This window comes from Desmodus rotundus, chromosome 8 (assembly GCF_022682495.2).
Source record: "Desmodus rotundus isolate HL8 chromosome 8, HLdesRot8A.1, whole genome shotgun sequence".
NCBI classification, from domain to species: Eukaryota; Metazoa; Chordata; class Mammalia; order Chiroptera; family Phyllostomidae; genus Desmodus; species Desmodus rotundus.
Genome location: NC_071394.1, coordinates 131,186,050 through 131,203,463, shown reverse-complemented (window position 1 = coordinate 131,203,463; position 17,414 = coordinate 131,186,050). Strand labels below are relative to the sequence as shown.

The 17,414-nt window shown below is 62.6% G+C and overlaps 1 protein-coding gene across 3 annotated transcripts; it reads right to left on the bottom strand.

The window, feature by feature from the left end:
• Positions 1 to 523: 523 nt before the first annotated feature.
• Positions 524 to 15,459, bottom strand: SLC38A3 (solute carrier family 38 member 3). Of its 3 annotated transcripts, none has more exons than XM_024566033.4 (16): positions 15,335 to 15,459; positions 6,567 to 6,718; positions 6,389 to 6,470; positions 6,135 to 6,250; positions 5,520 to 5,593; positions 5,349 to 5,441; positions 5,164 to 5,245; positions 4,047 to 4,129; positions 3,891 to 3,949; positions 3,584 to 3,751; positions 3,424 to 3,503; positions 3,058 to 3,158; positions 2,779 to 2,903; positions 2,543 to 2,687; positions 1,526 to 1,629; positions 524 to 1,437 (listed from the first exon to the last, which is right to left on the bottom strand). In XM_024566033.4, the coding sequence occupies exons 2-16, from the start codon at positions 6,665 to 6,667 to the stop codon at positions 1,333 to 1,335; spliced, it is 1,518 nt and encodes a 505-aa protein (XP_024421801.1). In that variant the 5' UTR covers positions 6,668 to 6,718; positions 15,335 to 15,459; the 3' UTR covers positions 524 to 1,332. The 3 variants fall into 3 exon arrangements, with proteins under 3 accessions (XP_024421801.1, XP_045055746.1, XP_045055747.1); XM_045199811.2 differs by lacking the exon at positions 15,335 to 15,459 and adding an exon at positions 13,812 to 13,911; XM_045199812.3 differs by lacking the exon at positions 15,335 to 15,459 and adding an exon at positions 10,952 to 11,098.
• Between the last annotated feature and the right edge of the window lie 1,955 nt (positions 15,460 to 17,414).

The following is a 17,414-nucleotide window of genomic DNA, read 5'->3' as shown; positions in this document are numbered from 1 at the left end:
CATACAGGGACTCACTAACCCACCTTTATTCACAGGGGGGTTTCTGTTACTAAAAGGATCGGCCTGACACAGGGCACAGGGTCCCTGGACTTTTGTTTGCAGACTCAACGCATTGACAGAGGGTTGACATGGCAGCCGGGGCGGGGGGCAGGCAGGAGCCCTGCAGCAGGGCTTCCCAGCCGCCCCCAGCTCAGACCCTCTCTGAAGCTGCTGGGGATGCACCTCACGTCCCTCCTTCCGGAGGCCTCTCTCTGTCCCATTTCCTGGGGCCTCATTAATTCCTCCCCACCTCACCCCGTGAGAAAGCAGGTCTGTGCTGAGCCTGGCGCAGGCCCAGAGCAGGGTCTGAGCACGCCACTGGTTGGTTTGGGAGGCAGGGGGCGAGTAGGGTAGCGGACTTGCGCTGTCCCCACCCTCATCCCAGGGAAAGAAGCAGGAGAGGCTTCTATCTCCATCCACGTCCCAGCTGTCACCCCCTTTCCTGGAACCCAGGGACCATGGAGATCAAGAATATGAAACACAGTTGGTCTTAAGTATAATATTTATAAAAGGGGGCTGCCAGCCAGCCTCTCCACCCTGTCCCAGGCTGGCCCCTGGGTCTCCGGCTGCCAGGGGCAGAGACGCCCTGGGCCCCAGCCCCTCTCTTCTCCCCGCAGGGGGATGTGGGCTAGGGCCCAGGCTTGGTGTCAGGGGGGAGTCCCAGCCTCCCCGGGACTGGTGAAGGTGCAGGGCAGGGGCCCATTGAGGACACCCCACCAGCTTCAACCTCAAAAGACCCTGCTGGCTCCAGGCGTAGGGTGAGAGGGTCTCTTCCTGGTGACCAGGATGGGAGAACCGGAAAAGACTATCCAAGCACCTGAGCCCATGCGCCTGCCAGGGGCCTCGGAGGCAGCAGGAAGGAAGGCAAGAGGGCTGAGGGAGAGGGGGCCTCAGGACAGACCATGACCCAACAGCGAGGTGGGGGGATGGCTGCCAGCCTGGCTTCCAGCTCTACGTGCCCCCACAGGCTGGCAGTGCTCAGAGTCTGCCTCTGTGTGAGAAGGGAAAGGGGCTCAGGTGAGATCTGAGGCAACGGAGCGGAGCGGGATACAGCCGCACTTGCTCCCAGCTCAGGAAGGCCCTGCAGACCAGGAGCCCAGCAGGGAAGTGGCCCAAGGGCTTTGGTCCTGGCTCTCTCTAAAAAAATCCTTCCACAGAGAGGCCCCGGGATGGGGCCTCACACCACGGTGCTAGCCTTGTCTTCCTCCTCCCCCATCAGGCCAGTGGGTGCGAGCCGGGGCCGAGGCATCTGGGCAGGGCACTGGGTGAGCAGACAGAACGGGACGGGTGGCCCTAGTGGTTTCCTCCATGCCGGCTGGTCCCCGAGACCCAGTCGATGATGATGAAGCTCAAGCTCATGGTCATCATCAAGAGGCCAAGTGCAGCGAAACAAAGGGCCTGTGGGGTCAGAAGTCAGGGTCAGGACTGAGGTTGGGGCGGTCCCCTAAGCTTCACACCAGCCCACCGACTTCTAGGCCTCTCGCACCAGGATTTTGGGGGTGGATCTTGCAGGTTCCTTCTCAGTGGGCATGATGCGGAAGTAGAAGACGGCAGGGAAGATGAAGATGAGGCATGGGGCAGATGTGGCACCTGTAACAAAACAAAGCATGGCCACCAAGGGCTTGTGGCCACCTATTAGCTAAGGTTCAGGGGTGGAACCAATAAGATCAGACAGTCCTGTAGGGGAGCATCTCATCTTGAGACCCCAATCGAAAGCTCGTTCTCTGCCCTCAGGGGCCTCAGGAGTGAACGGAATAGCAGGCTAGGGTGGCTGGTGTCACAAGAATCTGTCAGCGAATGAAGCTCACAAACAGGAAAGGCAAGGCGGAGATATAGACAGAGACTTGAGGATATGGGGCTCCTGGATATAGCTATTCCTGAAGGCTTTTCTACTGTTTGAGCCAATACATTCCTTTCTGCTTGATTCATTTTGAGTTCGCTTATGGACATATACAACCAAGAGTCCTGGCTGTGATTTTGTGATACGTAGCCCAAGTCTGTGTGTCAATCCCTGCAGAGTTGGGGGAGGGAGTCAGTCTCCCGAGTTGGGTCACCCCAAAGATGTCTCAGAATTGCTGATCTTCCAGCTCAGAGCCCCAGCTGGTTTGAGACAATGGACAGAGCAGCCACCCTATAGCCCCATGATCCTGGGGCTGAATCAAGGCTCCCCACTCGCCAACCGTGAGGCTCTGCTACTCCCTGAACCTGAATTTCAGTTTCCTCACATGCAAAACAGAGACAAGACCCAATGACAAGACCCTCCTTTGTGGTGGCCCTGGACCCCTTGGCTGCACGCCATGCTCCAGTGAGGGGAACTGACATGCTGGTTCTGAGCCCTCTAAGGGGATTGGAACACCCTGCAGGACGCAGTCTCAGGTGGGAGGGCATGCTGTGCACACGGCCAGCAGCCACCGCTTAAAGGTAGGGTGTGCGACCAGGAGTCCACCAGCATTTGCAGAAGAGAAATTCTCTGGGGCAACACCCAGCAGGGCCAGACCCTCACCGATGATCCCAAAGATGCCCAGGATGTTGGGGGCAAAGATGACCAGCAGGTTGATACAAGTGAGCAGGCCAGTGGCAATGAGCGTGTGCCGCAGCCAGCTGAACTCCTGGTCCTGAAACAGCATCTGCTGGATGGCGCGCCGCACCTGGGGAGTGGGGAGTCATCACCCGGTCATGGCATCCCCGCCGGTCCCACCCCCACTGTCCAGCCACCCAGCCACCTTCCCATGGGCTCACTGGAAACAGGACGATGGGCACTGTGAGTGTGACGGCCGTCAGCACAGCCACGCGCACGCACAGGATCAGCACGTCGAATGGGTCCACCTTGCTGTAAGTGTGCAGCAGCTCCGACTCCACCCCGTCTGTGGCAGGTGGGGGCAGGGAGGGGTGTCAGTTAGCAGGCGGCCCAGGCAGGGGCTTGGGCTCTGAGCCCTGGTCCGCCCCAACACTGTGGGGAGTGGCGTGCGCCTGGCCCCCCAGCCTGACTCCTGCCTCTGCCCTGAAGTGCAGCCATACCGTAGAAGGTGAGGTAGCCGAAGAGGGCGGCCAGGAAGTACATGACGTACATGACGGCGATAGACAGGTTGGAGATGTGCTGCATCTTCTTCTTGGAGGGACTATGGGGGGCAGGGGAGGGGCTTGGTGCCGAGGTGGGCCACACTGGGAGACCCCCGTGTGCCCCAGGGTCTGTCTGCCATCATACCCTCACCACGTGGCAGCAAGGGAGCCTCCTTCTTGCCGCCAGTCATCACCCAGAGCAGCCAGGGAGATCTTTGATAAAATGACTTGGCTCCCGGCAGCCCCCCTGGCACGGCCACATCCACTAGCCCCCTCCCCGACCAGCTCAGGCAGCCCTGCCCCCCTCCCAGCCTCAGAACCTACTCCTTGAGCTCCGTATAGATAGGCAGCACCTCCGGGTGGCAGACGAAGGCGAAGGCCATGATGGGGATGGTGTATGCTGTCTGGGGGAACATGGAGACTGGGTCAGGGCAGTCCCCATGCTCTCCCTGGGCCTCTGCCCCCACCCCGGGCCTGTCAGAACCTGTATGTTGAGTGTGAAATAGCTTGGGGTGCAGACAGCTGGGGTGCCGGTCTCCCCCAGGTGCACAGGTGTCTCCTCCCTGCTGAACTCCATGAGGCTGAAGTTGCCTGTGATGTTGGCAAAGCTGGACGGGAGAGGGCAGGGCACCTGGAACTTTTTGTAGATGACCTGGTTGGGGAGGGGTGTGAGAGTGTCAGGGCAAGGCGAGGCTGACTGGGAAGTTACTCTGAAGCAACGTCCTTCCAACAGAGGAGCCCTGAGGAGACTTGCCCCCTCCCTCCCTCGGCCACCATGGAGAGGGACTCACCGCGATTAGGAAGAATACCATGCAGCTGAGGGAGAAGCCGCTGGAGTAACCCAGGTAGCCTGCAAAGTCGGGGAAGGGGTGGCTGTGAGACTGGGGATCCCCGCGGGGACGTCCTTCCGATGTGCCCTTCCAAGGCCCTGGCGCTGCCATACTCACCAAGCTGCCGCATCAGTGCCAGGGGGAGGATGATGGTGACAGAGACCAGAATCACCAGGTAGTTCCCGTTCATATACCAGTCCCTGCCAGGCGGGATTGGGAAGCCGAGATCAGAACCCATGCAGCCCTGGCTCAGGCCACGGGCCCTCAGCCCCAGTCTGGGTCACCAGTGGTGCCACCGAGTGACCTCCAAAGAATACTGGTCCACAGCTCAGAGTCTCTGCCCATCTGCAAGTGGGCATGCTCTCAGCGCCTGCCCGGGTGAGGCCAGGCCTTGGTGACCATTCTGACCGGAGTCTCTGCTGCTGTTTTTCTCAGGGCGCATAGGTCTGTGTCCAGCCTCCTCAGGAAGGGACCTCAAGGGGCCCAGGGAGGTGGGTGGGATGAAAGAGCCTGGCTCTGGGGGGCGGCACTTCCCATGGGGGCTCAGGGACTTGCCAACAAGCTGTGCCCCTGTGGTCCCTCCTGGCATCTGCATCCTGCACCCCCTGCCCCACCCCCAGTGGACAGGGGTTGCAGGGAACTAATGGGATAAGGAATGGGACCACCCTTCAAGGGCAAGCCCAAAGGCCAGCTCCTTGGGAAAGGCCCCCAGGGAGGCGGTTTCTGGCTGTTTCTCTCCTCCCAGCACAGCTCTCAGCCTCCCAGCCCCTCTGCTCGCCTGGGCTGCGTTGCAAATGTAGGGGCCCGTCTTCTCCGTCCCCACTCACAAATGCGGTTGATGCCATCAGTGCTGCCTAAACTAGTGATGGGCAACTGGGACAAGATGGGCTTAATTTCTTGGTGGGAGGGGAGGGGCTAACACCCAAGCCACAGGCAGGAATAGCAGGCGCTTAGAGCTAAGCCCCAGGCTCTCGGGCCCTCTCTGCTCACTGGCTGGGCGGGACTGTTCCTCATGCCAGCCCACTTGGTCCTCCTGGGTTCCCCTAGGTGCTTCATAAATGGGGGTGGACTGCAGTTGGCCCTGCTGGCAGCTCTCTGCGCCCCCCCAGCAGTGACTGGTAGGGTGCGTCTCTCTCTTGCTAGCCCAGTCTGGGCTCTCAGGGCCAGGGGTGGACACAGAGGATAGACTGTGGCCGCCCACCCTCACCCGGCCCCGCCCCACCCTGGGGCTCACGAAGTTTGCGCCTCCAGGTTCAGGAAGGTCTGTATGACGAGGGGCAGCTCGGACTTGATGATGTACAGGTAGCTGGACATGGCTGAAGGGAGAGGGGTGGTGGGCACCGGGGTCAGTGGAGCCAGCTGCCATCCTTCATTTGGCCTGCCCGCCCCTGTCCGCCCGCGTCGGTCTGCCAGCCGCACCTCCAATGTTCTGCAAGGTGATGGCCAGGGCCGCTGCCAGCTTCCCCGGGGTCCCGAAGGCACGGTAGCCCAGCTGCTCATAGGCACGGATCCCTGCAAGCGCAGGGCGTCAGGACAGCCAGCCGCCCTCCCAGTGCGCCCTCCCCTGCTGCAGGCCCGCCTGAGGCTCACCCACAATCCCCGAGGACTTGAGTAGCAGGTGGATGGAGTAGCTGGAGAGCAGGGCTACAGCTGTCAGCAGGAACCTGGGGAAGATGGGCAGGGAGAGGCTGCTGGGCTCCCCCAGCTGGGCTCTCCCTGCTGGCGGGAGGCAATGAGCTTTGGGAGGCCTGGGCTGCAGGGCCACTGGCCAGGTGTCCGGGCACGTGTGGGTGCACACTCAGCAGGCCCAGGGCCAGTCTGACCCAGAAGAGGCCCTGCAAGCCCATCTCTCCTGGAGTTCTGGGAACAAACATGTTTTCCACCTGGCTGTGGGGCTGAGCTCCCAGGTGGGGACACGTGTGCCTACACAGGCCTGGCCACGGGGCTGCGTCCATCACGTGTACACACAGAAGGACAGACAGGTCCGTTAGCCTGGTCCCATGCAGTCGTCTCAGCAGGCTTACTGGGAAGTGAGGGATACCTGTCTGGCCGTGGCTGGTTTGCTCAGCCATGGTTTGGGCTGAGTGCATGTGCCTGCCCACTGCCACCAGGGCCTTAGGACAGGGAGCTGGTGGGTCCTGGGAGGTCACGGGCGGTGGCCTGTTCAGGGCTCCTGTGTGTAGAAGGGGTGCAGAGAGCACTCACAGGAAGAGGATGATGCCCGTGTTGGCCATAGCATAGGCCAGCCCCAGGATGCCGCTGCCCATGATGGCGTTGCTGAGGTTGAACACCGACATCCCGAACGAGGTCTTCCCCTCGAACTGCAGGATGGGGGTGGGGGAGTCAGCAGGCACGGAGGGCATCTCCGAGCTCCCTCCCTGTCCCTCAGCCTCCCACTGCTGCCCTAGAACACCTCATTCCTTCCTCCCTGCCCCAGGCCCCTCTGCTGCCCCGCTCACGTCCGTGAAGTGTGGCTCCTTGCTGGGGCTTTTCTGTAGGAAGCCCTCGCCCTCCACACAGCTTCGCCGGGGGCCCTCGACCCTGCAGGCACAGGCCAGGGTAGGCAGCTCAGCTCCAGCCCCTTGCTCTGCACCCTGCCCCGCCCTGAGCCCTTGGCTGGGCCCCTGCTGCGCTCACCTCTCATTGCCTGCTGTGGGGGTGCTGACCGGGTGTAGTCCTTCCATGTGTTTGCCGTTGGGCACCAGCTCCACCAGCTCCGTCTGCACAGGTGCCTCCATGCTCAGGGGACACCACGGGAGCCCAGCTCTCACCCCAACTCACCCAGGAATCTGCGGGGCAGACAGCCAGTCAGATCATCCCTGCTCCTTACACCCAGGGCCCAGCCGCCCAAAGGCGGTCTCAGCCGCAGGCGCACCTGGCAGGGGGTCACTCAGGACACAAGTGCCTGCATTCTCCAGGACATCCTGAGGGACGCCTCAACCAGCACGCAGTGCTCCCTCCACACCTGACGCACGCACACCGGCCCGGACAAGTCCCCGAGGCCTCAGTTTCCCCATCTGTGCAGTGAAGGTCAGCTGGGTGACCCCAGTTCAGAGCCCAGTGGTGCCAGGACTCTGGGATGCTGAGTCCCAGGCCTGTAGCCCCCGATGCAGGGCGAGCCCTGGACAGACACCCCTCCCTGAGGTTAATACTAGGAGACGGTTTCCTGTGCTGGCTCCACGTGCCAGGGGCCTCCTAGCCAACCTAGAATGGCACTGCCCGATGGCGGGAGGCCTCAGGAGAGGGTGAGGGCTGTGGGCCCTGTTCCCAGCTGCCCGGCGGGCACTGTTGGCACCCAGAACAAAGGGCCCTCTGTGGGCTGAGAGCTGGCGCCGGGGACGGCAGGCGCAAAGGCTACCACCCCCCAACCCCCGGAGCCAGGAGGCCTGAGGCAGTGCTGGGTGGCTGGACACCTGGGCCCTGCCTGCCTGGCTGCAAAGGGCCCTCAGGGGGCCTTCCAGGAAATGGGTGCCCCAGGGGCCAGTTCTTTGGGCCACGCAGGCCTCACCCTCCACACAGCTCTGGCCTGAGGGCCGCGTTTTCCTTCAAGCCTCTCCTTCCCTGCCAGGGAACCCCCACCCTTAGGTGCCCATCTTCCAGGAGCCTTTGAGCAGACTCCCCATTTCCTGGAGCCCCGGGCCAGGAGCTCAGGGCCTTGGGCCGCTGTGGAGGGGCCTGGACCATGTAGTCAGCCCCCCGTTCCTGCTCTTAGGGTGCGGCTCTGCTGGGCCTCACCAGGACCAGCTCCTTTGCTCTCCACCCCCCGACCCTGCCCTGCCCAGACGGCTCACTGGCCCTCGGGCCCTGTGGCTGAGAGCCACCCTCCCGATGCTCAGAAGGTACCTGGGCATCGTGCCCCCAGGATCTATAAGGACGTTCTGAAGGCCGGCTGGGCCAGCAGGGGAGCTGGGGCCAGAGTGGTGACCAAGGAGGGGACGGTGCTGCCAAGCAGGTCAGCCAGAGCTGGTCTTGACGCCATGGCACCCCCTCTGCTGGGGAGCCTTGAATCCTGCCCCGGATCCTCTAACTCCGCTCCAGATCCTGATGGTCTCCAGTCTGCTCTTGAACTTGGAATACCAGGCGGTCTCAAATTTAGCACTTGGGACTGTGGCAAGTAGGGGAGGCTAGGCTCAGGCCTCAGGCCTCAGGCCCCAGTGTCCTGGGGGCAGCAGCCACACGGAACTGGCCAGAGGACCACCTCCCTTTGCTCCAGGCCAGAGTTTAGATCCCAGGCAGGTTGGTCCTGGGGACCCCTCACCTGACCCCCTCGATCTGCCTCTCTGATGCTGGTGTCTGGACATTTCTCTCCTCCAGCCCTGCCCACTCTGGACCCCGACATGTGAACATCTCTTCTTGCACCCTGCCCCCTGGACCAGTGCCCCTGAGGTCAGCCTGCCTTCATGGCCCTGCCCCAAGCCTTTCCATCAGCCCCTCAAAGGATCCTAGCCAGTACTTGGCCTCCTGAGGCCCTCTGGAGTGCCCCCTGACTCTCAGCTGGGGTTGCCCTTGCCGGGCCTCCTGCCCCGGGCAGGCTAGGGCAGGCCCTCAGAGTGTGCTGAGTCGGCAGCCTAGACAAAGCACCCTTCTCTGCCTTAATATCCTTCCCTAGCTGCCAGGCACAGCCTCCAGGGAGACCACAGCCCACAGCACGGTCATAGCCAAGGTGCCTGAGGTCCTGGCTCCGGGCTCCCCACCCCCCGGCAGGACCTGAGCTTAGACTCTCAGGGCCTTTCTCTTACAACCAGCTTCTGCTGGTTCTCGGGCTGGCCTGAGGTCCCAGAGAGGACGTGGAATACTCTTCCTCAACTGGCTCTCGGTCTGGACGCGGCAAAACCCCTAAGCACATCCCTCACCCTACGGCTCCTGCTGAAACTGAGTGTGTGCCACAAAGTGCTGAGACTCCAAAAAGGGGAGAGTGAGGCATCAAGGAAGGCTTCCTGGAGGAGGAGGTGATGGAGTCAGTTGTGAAATCCCAGTGGGAGTCCCCAGGGTGTGGAAATAGGAGAGAGTGACTCAAGCAGAGGACACAGCAGGGGCGAAGGCCCTGAGGTGTGGTGTGAGGCCGGCTGTGAGGGTGGAATGAAGGTTCTGTGGCCATAGACAAGCCTGTCGAAGCCTTGATGGCCAGGCCAAGGAGTCTGTAATTCACTCTAGAGCAGGGCTAAGGGCGGGGGGAGGGGCGGGGCGGGGTGATTAGCACTGGCCTGGCACATGGACCCCCAGCCAGTTCCCTGGGACCCGCAGCTCATTTTTGACACTGCCGTCCCTTCCCTCGGGTCTGCCACCTCCCAGGCTTCTTTCCATCAGGGAGTCAGCGCAGACTCAGGGGCCACTCCTGCCCAAGGACAGCTGCCAGCAGTTCCTGACCCATGGCGGGGAAAGACCACGGTGGACACTCTCAGTCCGAGGCAAACCCAACCCTGCCTCACCGTGTGGCCGTGGGCAGAGTGTTCCCACTCAGGGCCTCAGAGTCCGCCTGTCCTGCAGGGGTCCCATGAGGTTTGGCCAAGGCTGGGGACGAGTGAGGAGCCTCCCCGACGCCTTTGTCCCCAGAGCAGGCCACGGCCCCTCAGAGTCAGGCCCTGGGGTGGGAAGTCAGATCACTGTGACCTTGGGTGGGTCATCAGAATGGCATCTGTCACGGGTGCAGCATGGGCTCCGGCAGTAAATCGATGGCCGGGGCCACTGCCCCGGCGCCTGTTTGCTCTCTGGGAGATAAGGGCCAGGCGGGCTCCGGAGGCACAGGGATCGTGCACAGCAGGCAACGCCGGCCCTCGAGTGTCACGGGGTGCGAATTTGTCAGGCACACCTCGGCAGGTGTTGAGTTTGGCTAATTAAAGATTTCAAGGCCCAGGAATCCAGGCCACTGCGTGGGTTGGCTGCTGTGGGAAGCACACCTCTCTGCTTTCCTCCCCAAGGCTCTGGGACGAAAGTGGCTCTGCAGTAGCGAGCTGGCTACTGGGGGCAGCCGCACTGTCCTTCCCTCAGCCCGGCGGCCACGGCCTTGGTGGAGGCGCGGGCCCCACAGAGCTTGCTGCCACGGCCCCAGGCTTCTCGTGTAAGGGCGGCCCAGGTCTGAGGAGATGAAGCTGGCCTGGTCCGAGGGTCCACTGGGGTTACTTCGGGGGGCTCAGGCATGAGGGTTGCCCCCAGTTCCAGCTCGCCCATCCTTACCACTCCCCTCCTTGGCTGAGACGAGATGCCCCTTCCATCCTGGTACCCCTCTGCCTACCTGCTTCTCCAGGCTTCAGAGGGAAAATGCCCTTGTGGGACAAGCTCTCTGTCAGTAGGGGAACTGGATTCACCGGACGTGTCTGAATTGTGTTTTCAAGGCACAGCCACAAGCACGCATGGGGAACTGATTCTAAGGCCAGGGGTCTGGAAACAGGGTGGCTAGGAAGGTGCTCAGAGGAGGGGAAGGCACTGAGACACGCCCTGCGCCTCCCCCAGACCCACGGCTCCTGACCCTGACCCCGACCCCAGCAGGCCCCGCCCTCCACCCGCTCCTCCCTCGTTGTCCACAGCACTGGGTACGTGACTAGTATGTGGCCGAAACCCGGCTGGGGCAGGATGGAGGGGCAAGTCCGGGGAAAGGCAGGTGGCTCAGAACAGTGCTGTACTAGGCACACCAATCCCTCATCCCCTAGCTCCCTGGCCCTGGGGTCGGGGCATCTGGAAGGTGGGGACAGAAGGTGGACTTCCCTGTGACAAGGCACATTTTCTAGACTCCCAACAGATGCCTAGAGTTGGGCCTAGCCCCAGACACCTAGGCCTCCCCTCCCCCGCCCCCCAGCCCTGGACCCTGCTAGCTCAGGCTGACCCCAGCAGAGGCTACAGCTGGAACTTCTTGGCTCAAGACTGGACCAGGGCCAGCAGCATCCCCCTCCCCCCGTTGCCAGCCTGCTGAGAGGGACGTGCGGCCTGAGGCCCAGCTGAAGCAAAGGACAGGACATCACATGCCTGTGGCCCCCCAGGATCAGGGGAGACCCCGAGCCAGCCAGCCCATCCTCCTCCCTGCTGACCCGGAATCCCCTGGAGGCGGCCAAATATTTGGACAGCCGGACTTCTGGCCCCAAAGAAAGCTGGAACAGGGGCCTGGGGCAGCTCAGGACTCATTGGAGACCCCACTGTGGGGGCTAAGGGCAAGGTCAGCTTGAAGGAGAGGCTCCATCCAACGTCAGGAAGAAGCAGAGAGAGGCCGAGGGAGGGAAGAGAGAGACGGAGAGAAAACACAAGTGGCACATGCGTCCAGCACACTGACCCGGACCGAGAGGCGCTGGGAGTCCAAGAACTGCGAATGGACAGACGGGGACACAGACAGAGAAGAGTACACAGGGAGCTGGAGCGACGTTCAGGCAGGGAGAGAGGGAGACGGACAGCCAGAGAAGGCCGACCAGGCAGAGAGAGCCAGACAGAGGAAGGACAGGGACCAGACAGCAGGAGGGGACAAGGGACAGCCAGCGAGAGACAGAGAGCCCCAGAAGGTGCAGGGGGAAACAGGAAGCCAGACGTCTAGGTGAGGGGGCAGCAGACCCAGTGTGCACTGCAGGGGTGGCCGGGTAAAGCCTTGCAGGACCCCTTAAAATGCTGCCACAGCATTTCCAGGTTCCCACAAGGGCAGGGTGTGCCCCCGTTAGCCAGGAGCAGGGACATCCAGAGGGCAGGTCTGAGCCCAGCAGGGCCACAAGGTGGGGCCCAGCTGGAAAGAACCCCCTAGCCCAGCACCTGTGGCTTGTCTCCCCACACAATGGAAAAGATACACGGAGCGGACGGCCGGCGGGAGTGGCCCCGTTCTCAAGGGCCATGCACGTGTGTAGACGTGCCAGCGGAGAGGCTGTGTACAGGACGTGGCCCGCAGAGCGGAAATTCAAAACCAAGCCACCTCAAGCTGCTGGCCGGAAAGCCCCTCCTGCCCCAGCAGCTGGTCCTTCCCTTTGGCCCCTAGAAGCCCTGCCTGGCCTTCTAGAGCACCCCACCCAACCTGCGTTTGTCTTCTTCCCCAGAGTCAAAGGCCAGCCCTCCACCCACCGGACTGAGGGCGCACAGGGCACGTGGTAGGTCCAGAGTAAACGTCGTTAAACCAGTGGAGTGGGTTCAAGGTTCTTGACAAGCCCCCGGCCCACCTCACCGGCTCCAAGGGACACCTGGCCCGCCCCCGCCACGTCTGCACTAGAACATCCTCCACGGGACCCCTGTTCTGCTACAGCAACAGCTGTGCGCACACAGGTGCCGAGCTCCCCAAACACGTTTTCCCCTCAGACTGAGCGCCTGTCCCCACGCACAGCCCAGGCTTTCAGGGTGCGCTCACTCCAGCTCAGAAGCCTTTTCTGACCCCATCCAGAGGCCATGAGCCCCCAAGCCTGTCCTGTTTCACCTCAGTTTCTCCACTGGCCCAGGGCTCCACGACTACTTGCTAAGGGCAGGAGGCACCACGACAGGAGCAACCAAACCTCACGGTCTGATACCTGGAGCCCTAGACTGGGTGGTTTTGAGGTTTGTTTTTTTTCCCTTTGGACCAAAAGAACCAGTACTGAACAAAGGTGTGGTTTCAGAAGCCACTGAGGTCATGGGCTCTATGGGTCCGGGCAGAATAAAGTTCTGACACATGTACCCCCACCGCCCCCAGAGATATAGTCCTCTGCCCCCAGCGCCAAAGAATCAGAGATTCTCATTCTTGCTCTCAGTCATTCCAGTCATCTTGGATATGCGTCAGGCCTGGCCTCATCCACCCCTGATTCCTCCCACCTCTGGTGCTTCCTACAGGAAGCCTTCCAGGTTTGTGCAGAACCTTCCCCTCTTAAAACGGAACTGTCCCCAGAACACTTTCTATGCTCCAGACTGAGAACCTGTGAGGGATAATCTTCCTTTCCAGAAGGAACTGAGCCCCCATGCCAGACTTCCTACTGAAAAGGATCAGTAGCAGGTTCAAAGGCCTCTTCCAGGGACAGCACCGTGGCCCCAGGCAGTCATGAAAGGACAGGACCCGCAGGCTGAAGCAAGGATGGACCTTTGACTTAGCCACCCTCAGACCTGTCCTAGAGCCCAAACCTGGCCTCAGGGTTCAGGTGACTGTGGGGGGGAGAGGGCGGGTCCCCCTAGGCCCCGCCCCCTGTCCCCCTCCCTGAGTGTAAACAAACGCACGCAACCGGTGCGGCCAATCGAAGGGGCCAACCGGGCGGGGCGGGCTTCTGCAAACTAGAGTCCAGCTCCTTTCCCTCGGGGGATACGCGTGCCATCGCCCCCAGCCCCGCCCGAGCACGGGGCAGTGAGGAGCGCACACGGAGCCTCGCCCTCAGACTCGGGAGTCACACGTGCCCGGTGCCCGCCGTGCCTGCTGGCCGGGCTGCAAATGGCACGGGCTCTAGGACCAACATGTGCCCCGCGGCCCCTCAGGCAGCCTGGCCCGATCTGCCCTCAAACCTCTGCGCAGCGCGGCCGGGATAAATATACCCGGACTTCCCGCCTGCCAACCGGGCTGATTTGCCTGCCAGATGCCCGTCGGAGCAGCGCTCCAGGGCCTGCTCCCGAGCCCTCTTAGGCTCCCCTCCGGGGCCCTCTCCTGCCGCCCCCACAGGCAGAGCCTCAGGAAGCCCATCGGCGCCACCGACCTCCTGCTGTCCCACCCGGCCCTGCCGAGAGGCCCCGAGGCGACGTTGTGCCTCTCCAGGACACCTGCTCAAGCTCGGAGCTGAGTCTGACCGGTGGGTTCCCAGACCTGGGTCCAGAGCGCGCGGGGCTCTGGTTCTCGGAGCCCGGGGCGCCTGCCCCAGGCGGGGCGGGCGAGGGTAGCTACCCAGAGCCGGGTTACGCACGACAGGGTGGGCGATAGGGCTCGGCCCGCCCGGTGCCCCTTGGGCTGGGGGTCGGTGCCCCTAGCGGTACCTGGTTTCACGGGTGGGGACGCGCGGTGCTCAGCTCTGGCTGGCGCTGACCTCTCTGCTCCCGGCTGAGCGCAGCGCAGGGGGATGAAGGGCGCCCGGCCCCGCCCCCGGCCCGCCCCCCGCCCTCCAGTCCCCCGCGGCCCGCGGGAGGAGGGGCTGGTCAGGGGCGAGGCGGGGGCCCGGCCCAAAGAGCAAAGGGGCAGCCGGAGTGCGGGGCAGCCCCTCGCCAGAGTGCAGCTGGCCCGAGAGGGTTCAGTTGAGTCCTGTGGGGAGCGAGGGGATGCTTCAGTCCAAAGCAGATGCCCTCTGAGTGCCTCCTTAACCCCTGAAATGCTCTGCCCGCATCCCCCTGGGCCAGAAGGGGCTCTTCAGCCAAGCGGAGTGGGAACAGGGAGATGCTTAACCTCAGTGGAAGATGCTTGAATGGAGGACTCTCAGACCTCACTCAGGCTCCAAAATGTCTTTCTTCCTGCCTCCCCCTTCCCAAGCAGAGGTGGGATAGGTAAGGAGGGGGCCCCTGCATCAATTCTGTCTTCACCCCAGATGTTCAGAAGTGATTGAGGCTGGAACAGATGGGCCAGGGGCAGTGAGGTCAGGGGGGAGCCAGGCTTGGCTTCTGCCCGGTCAAGTTCCCCATTTCTTCATTTCCAAGCAGTAAAGGACAGCTGTCAGTCTGCCCATGGGGAGTGGGGCCTGGGACTTGGTGTCCTGGGGCCAGGGGCTTTGGGATGGCCCTGTTCTTGGCTGGGGGCTCCCATCCCACCCCTACCTGCTTCCCACCCAAGACTTTGGTGCCCAAAAGTGGGTGGTGGGTGTTAAGGCCCCCAGGCCCAACCAGCAGGGAGCTGGGGGAGGCCTTGACCATGGGGGTGAGCTGGGGGGGAATGGAGATTCCAAGAACATCTGTGTGCTTGCTTCTCAGCCACTGGCTCTGATCCTATTAATCCCATGGCTTCCGCTGTTCCTGGGCAAGCTGGGTGTCTCTGGGTCTTGTCTGCCCCCCTCCCTGGGGCTGGGGGGAGTGCCCCCGGAGGGCAGGCCTCGCCCCTCCGCCGCCCTGGGCTGGGGGTCAGAACTCCTGGACTCTCTTCCTACTGACTCATATCACCACAGCCAAGCCTTCGGTGCCTCAGTTGGCCTATGTGTCACAGGAAGTGGCTCTGTCCTGTCCCTCAGCCTGGGGGGCTGGGTGGGCCAAGGGCAGAGAACTTGGCTTTGGCTGGGAGCCAGAGGCCTGGAAGAACCACGGAGAAAGGCGCTAGGGCGGCGCCATCCCTGCAAACCCCAAACCACCCAAGCTCTCACCCTGCTGATGGCTGAAAAGGGGAAGGGACTGTCTTTCCCTCCTGATCTGGGGCTGATATAACCCCCAGATCAGAACTAACCTTGGTCATGAGGGACCGAATGACACTCATCCTCCCAAGGGGCCTGGGGACTTCCTAAGGGGCGGTCGGATAGGAGAGGTGCTGACCAGGGTGTCAGGCCTCCCCCCACCTCCCACCCATAGACATCTTGGATGCTCACAGAAGCCGTTTGCAAAGGGCTGGGGGCTCCCATTGGCAGTTCACGAGGGGTCAGGCCTGGCTTCAAGGTCACCCAGTATGTGGGGGTTGAGGTCCTCAGTCCAGAATGGCTGTGTGGGGTCCCGGGGCCAGGCCAGTTGTGGCCAGGCTGGGGGAGGGACTGCCTGTTTGTTGATGCTGGGCCTGGGCCCTGGCCAGGGCAAACACAGCTCTGAGGCCTTTCCCGCCACCTGCCGAATCTCCCAGCCCAGCCTGTGGTGGCCACACAGCTGGCAGCCAGGTTGGGGCTCTGAGAGCTGCCAGGCGCCGCCCCCCAGAGACCAGAGGGGACGTCCATCCTTGCAGCTGCCGTGTGGAGGGCAGCCGCCTGGAGTGGAGGCTGTCAGGAAGCTCAATTGCTGTACCTCAGCCTTCAGCCCAGCCCTACCTTCACTCCCCATCCCTGGAAACTGAGGCACAGGCCCAAGGGACTGGCACACTCATGAGGCAGGACGTAGGGTCCCAGGATCACTCTGAGCCTCCTTCCAGGGTCCTGGCAGCTCCTTGCTCTCCTCCTCCCTCTTCAGTCCTGCCCTCACTGCCTCCAGCTAGACAGCCTCCCTCCCCCATGCCACCGCTTCCCCTGGCACGCTGTCCACACAATGCACCCAGACCTTGTCTGCCAATGAAGCCCCATCTTCACCACCCATCCAGTTCTCCCCCAAGCCCAGCGTCGGTATTCACTGACTCCTTGGACCCCCTGCAAACACCTGCCTTGCACCCAGCTGCCCTCTACCCCCCATCCTCCTGACCCAGCGGGCTTCTCCACCTTCCTCGACATGTGGCGGGCCACTCCAGGTTCTCCCTTCACTTCCCCATGCCTTCGTCCTCCTAGTTCCCACCCTGTCCCACCTCCTGACCCAACTCCTACTTGTCCTTCATTCAACCCCCTGCCCAAGCCCCTGGGGAGAGCCAGCTCCTCTGGTACTTCCTGTGGCTGTTCCTGCCTGCCCCTCCACAGCCCGAGCCGCAGCGTCTCTAAGTGCCCACTACAGGCCAGTTAGGCAGAAAGCTCCTGCCAGGCTGGAGGACAAGACTGATGGAGAAGCAACCTGTGGGCTTGTGTCTGCGGAGGGGAGAGACGCAGCCACCTGGGCGGGGAGGAGTGAGGGTGCTCCTTGGGGAGGAAACAGCTCGGCCGCAGGGACACCTGGAATGTGGCTGTGGGATGAGCACGGACAGGTGCGGGGCTGCCTGCGGGGGCTGGACGCTCGGCCTGGCGTCAGTGTCGGGGGTTGCTAGGCCTGCCAGGACGGTAGCTCTCCCCTTCCAGCCCGCAGGGTTGAGGACCCACGCTTCCAGCTCCTGGCTACGTTCCGCTGCCCCTGCTCAGTGTCTGAGACATTCTACCGTGAGCATAGCTGGGGCTCAGTTGGCACAATACCCGGGGAGGCTAGAGGGGACCCTCCTCTTCAGCCTTTACCCTGAGTCCCCAGAGTTGGTGACCTCTTGGCTGAGGCCTGTCCCCACAGTCTTGGCGTGCCTTCCCTCTCTCTCCTGAGATCTGGCCCCCAGCGTCTCTGGCCACTGAAGCAGCTTAATGAGCCCAGGTCACGTGGGCCAAGCTCCTGCCTGAAGGGAGGGCCCAAGCCCCCAGTGGCCACCCAATCGGGCCCTGACGTCAGTGGCATTAACTGTCTGCCAGGCTCGTCTAATCTCTGGTCAGTGGCTGGGCCAGGTTAGTCCCGCCAGAGCCAGAGCTGAAGGCCATGAGGGCCCTCAGGGGCACCTTGAGGTTGCAGGTCAGGCGGGACGGTGGTGGCCATCGGTGCTTACAGTAAACGCCCCTAACTACGATCCTGGGGTGTGGCCATGGTGCCAACCCTGGGCCCGCTCTCTCCGATCCTCTGCCGTGGACTGTGAGCTGGGCACTGGGCGCCCACCCTGCTCCATAGGGTGTGATTACACTGGTGTGGTGAGTGGGGCTGAGGAGGCTTGCCAGCCATGCACTGGGCAGCCTGCATCCAGGCGTCATCCCCAGTGCATGGAATCCAGGACTCTGTGGGTGGAACCATGCATGGGAGGGGACTCTCTGGAGGGTG

Excerpts from the sequence above, each read along its gene's own strand:
- SLC38A3 (XM_024566033.4), bottom strand. The coding sequence starts at position 6,667 with ATGGAGGCACCTGTGCAGACGGAGCTGGTGGAGCTGGTGCCCAACGGC. Across the intron at positions 5,594-6,134 it reads ACGGGCATCATCCTCTTCCT|GTTCCTGCTGACAGCTGTAG; the intron begins GTGAGTGCTCTC and ends CATCTTCCCCAG. Across the intron at positions 3,950-4,046 it reads GGCACTGATGCGGCAGCTTG|GCTACCTGGGTTACTCCAGC; the intron begins GTGAGTATGGCA and ends CCGACTTTGCAG.